Source organism: Bison bison, unplaced genomic scaffold (assembly GCF_000754665.1).
Source record: "Bison bison bison isolate TAMUID 2011002044 unplaced genomic scaffold, Bison_UMD1.0 scf7180017864119, whole genome shotgun sequence".
In the NCBI taxonomy this organism is placed as follows: Eukaryota; Metazoa; Chordata; class Mammalia; order Artiodactyla; family Bovidae; genus Bison; species Bison bison.
In genome coordinates, this window is record NW_011494691.1 from 1066770 (window position 1) to 1067496 (window position 727).

General features: G+C 54.2%; 1 protein-coding gene across 1 annotated transcript in view; it reads left to right on the forward strand.

The window, feature by feature from the left end:
- Nucleotides 1-400: 400 nt before the first annotated feature.
- The window catches only part of NPHP3 (nephronophthisis 3 (adolescent)), a 55808-nt gene continuing 55481 nt past the window's right edge, over nt 401-727 (forward strand). Inside the window, exon 1 of the mRNA XM_010839583.1 lies at nt 401-535. Within this exon, the coding sequence (XP_010837885.1) occupies nt 401-535 (135 nt within the window). The remainder of the gene's footprint in view (nt 536-727) is intronic.

Sequence of the window (727 nt, forward strand, 5' to 3'; positions counted from 1 at the left end):
CTTTCCTTTAATGGGTTAAATGTACCATATTCCTCTGAAGTCCAGGTCTCCAATGTCCCATGTTGCAAAAAAACCGAACTTTCACCTTGTCTAAGGTGAAACTGGTGGTCTCAGGCTGTAAAGTCTAGAAACATTTTCTTGGCTGATACTATGTCTCTCTGGTCATTCCAACTGCAGGCATTCTGAGAGATGCATAATGAGAGGCATATAGCAGTCGCTCAATAAATTTCTGATTTCCTAAATGCCTTCGGGTTCAATCCCTGGGTCGGGAAGATCCCCTAAAGGAGGAAAAGGCAAACCCACTCCAGTATTCTTGCAGGGATAATCCCGTGGGCAGAGAAGCCTGGCGGGCTACAGTCCATGGGATCCTAAAGAGTGGGACGCGACTGAGTACACACGCATGCAAACTGCCTTCGAGAGGAGAGCGGCGTCTGGAAAGGCCGCAGCACAGAAACTGCAGCAACAGAAGTGGAGCAACAGGGGACTCAGGCCAGAGTTCAGTGTGAGGCACGCGCCCGGGGGAAGTCTTGGCCAGGTAGAGGGAACTGTGAGAAGCCTACTTGCGCCCTCCCATAGGCACTGACAAAGTGCAGTGGCGGGCCAGAGCCACGTCCCTGCTGCACTCTGCGCCACGCCGATTCCTTGCGCAGCAACCCTCAGGCGGGCTCAGCTACCTAGCCCAACCCAGTCCTCCCGTCCCGCCCCGCCCCATCCGTTCTGCTCCTCT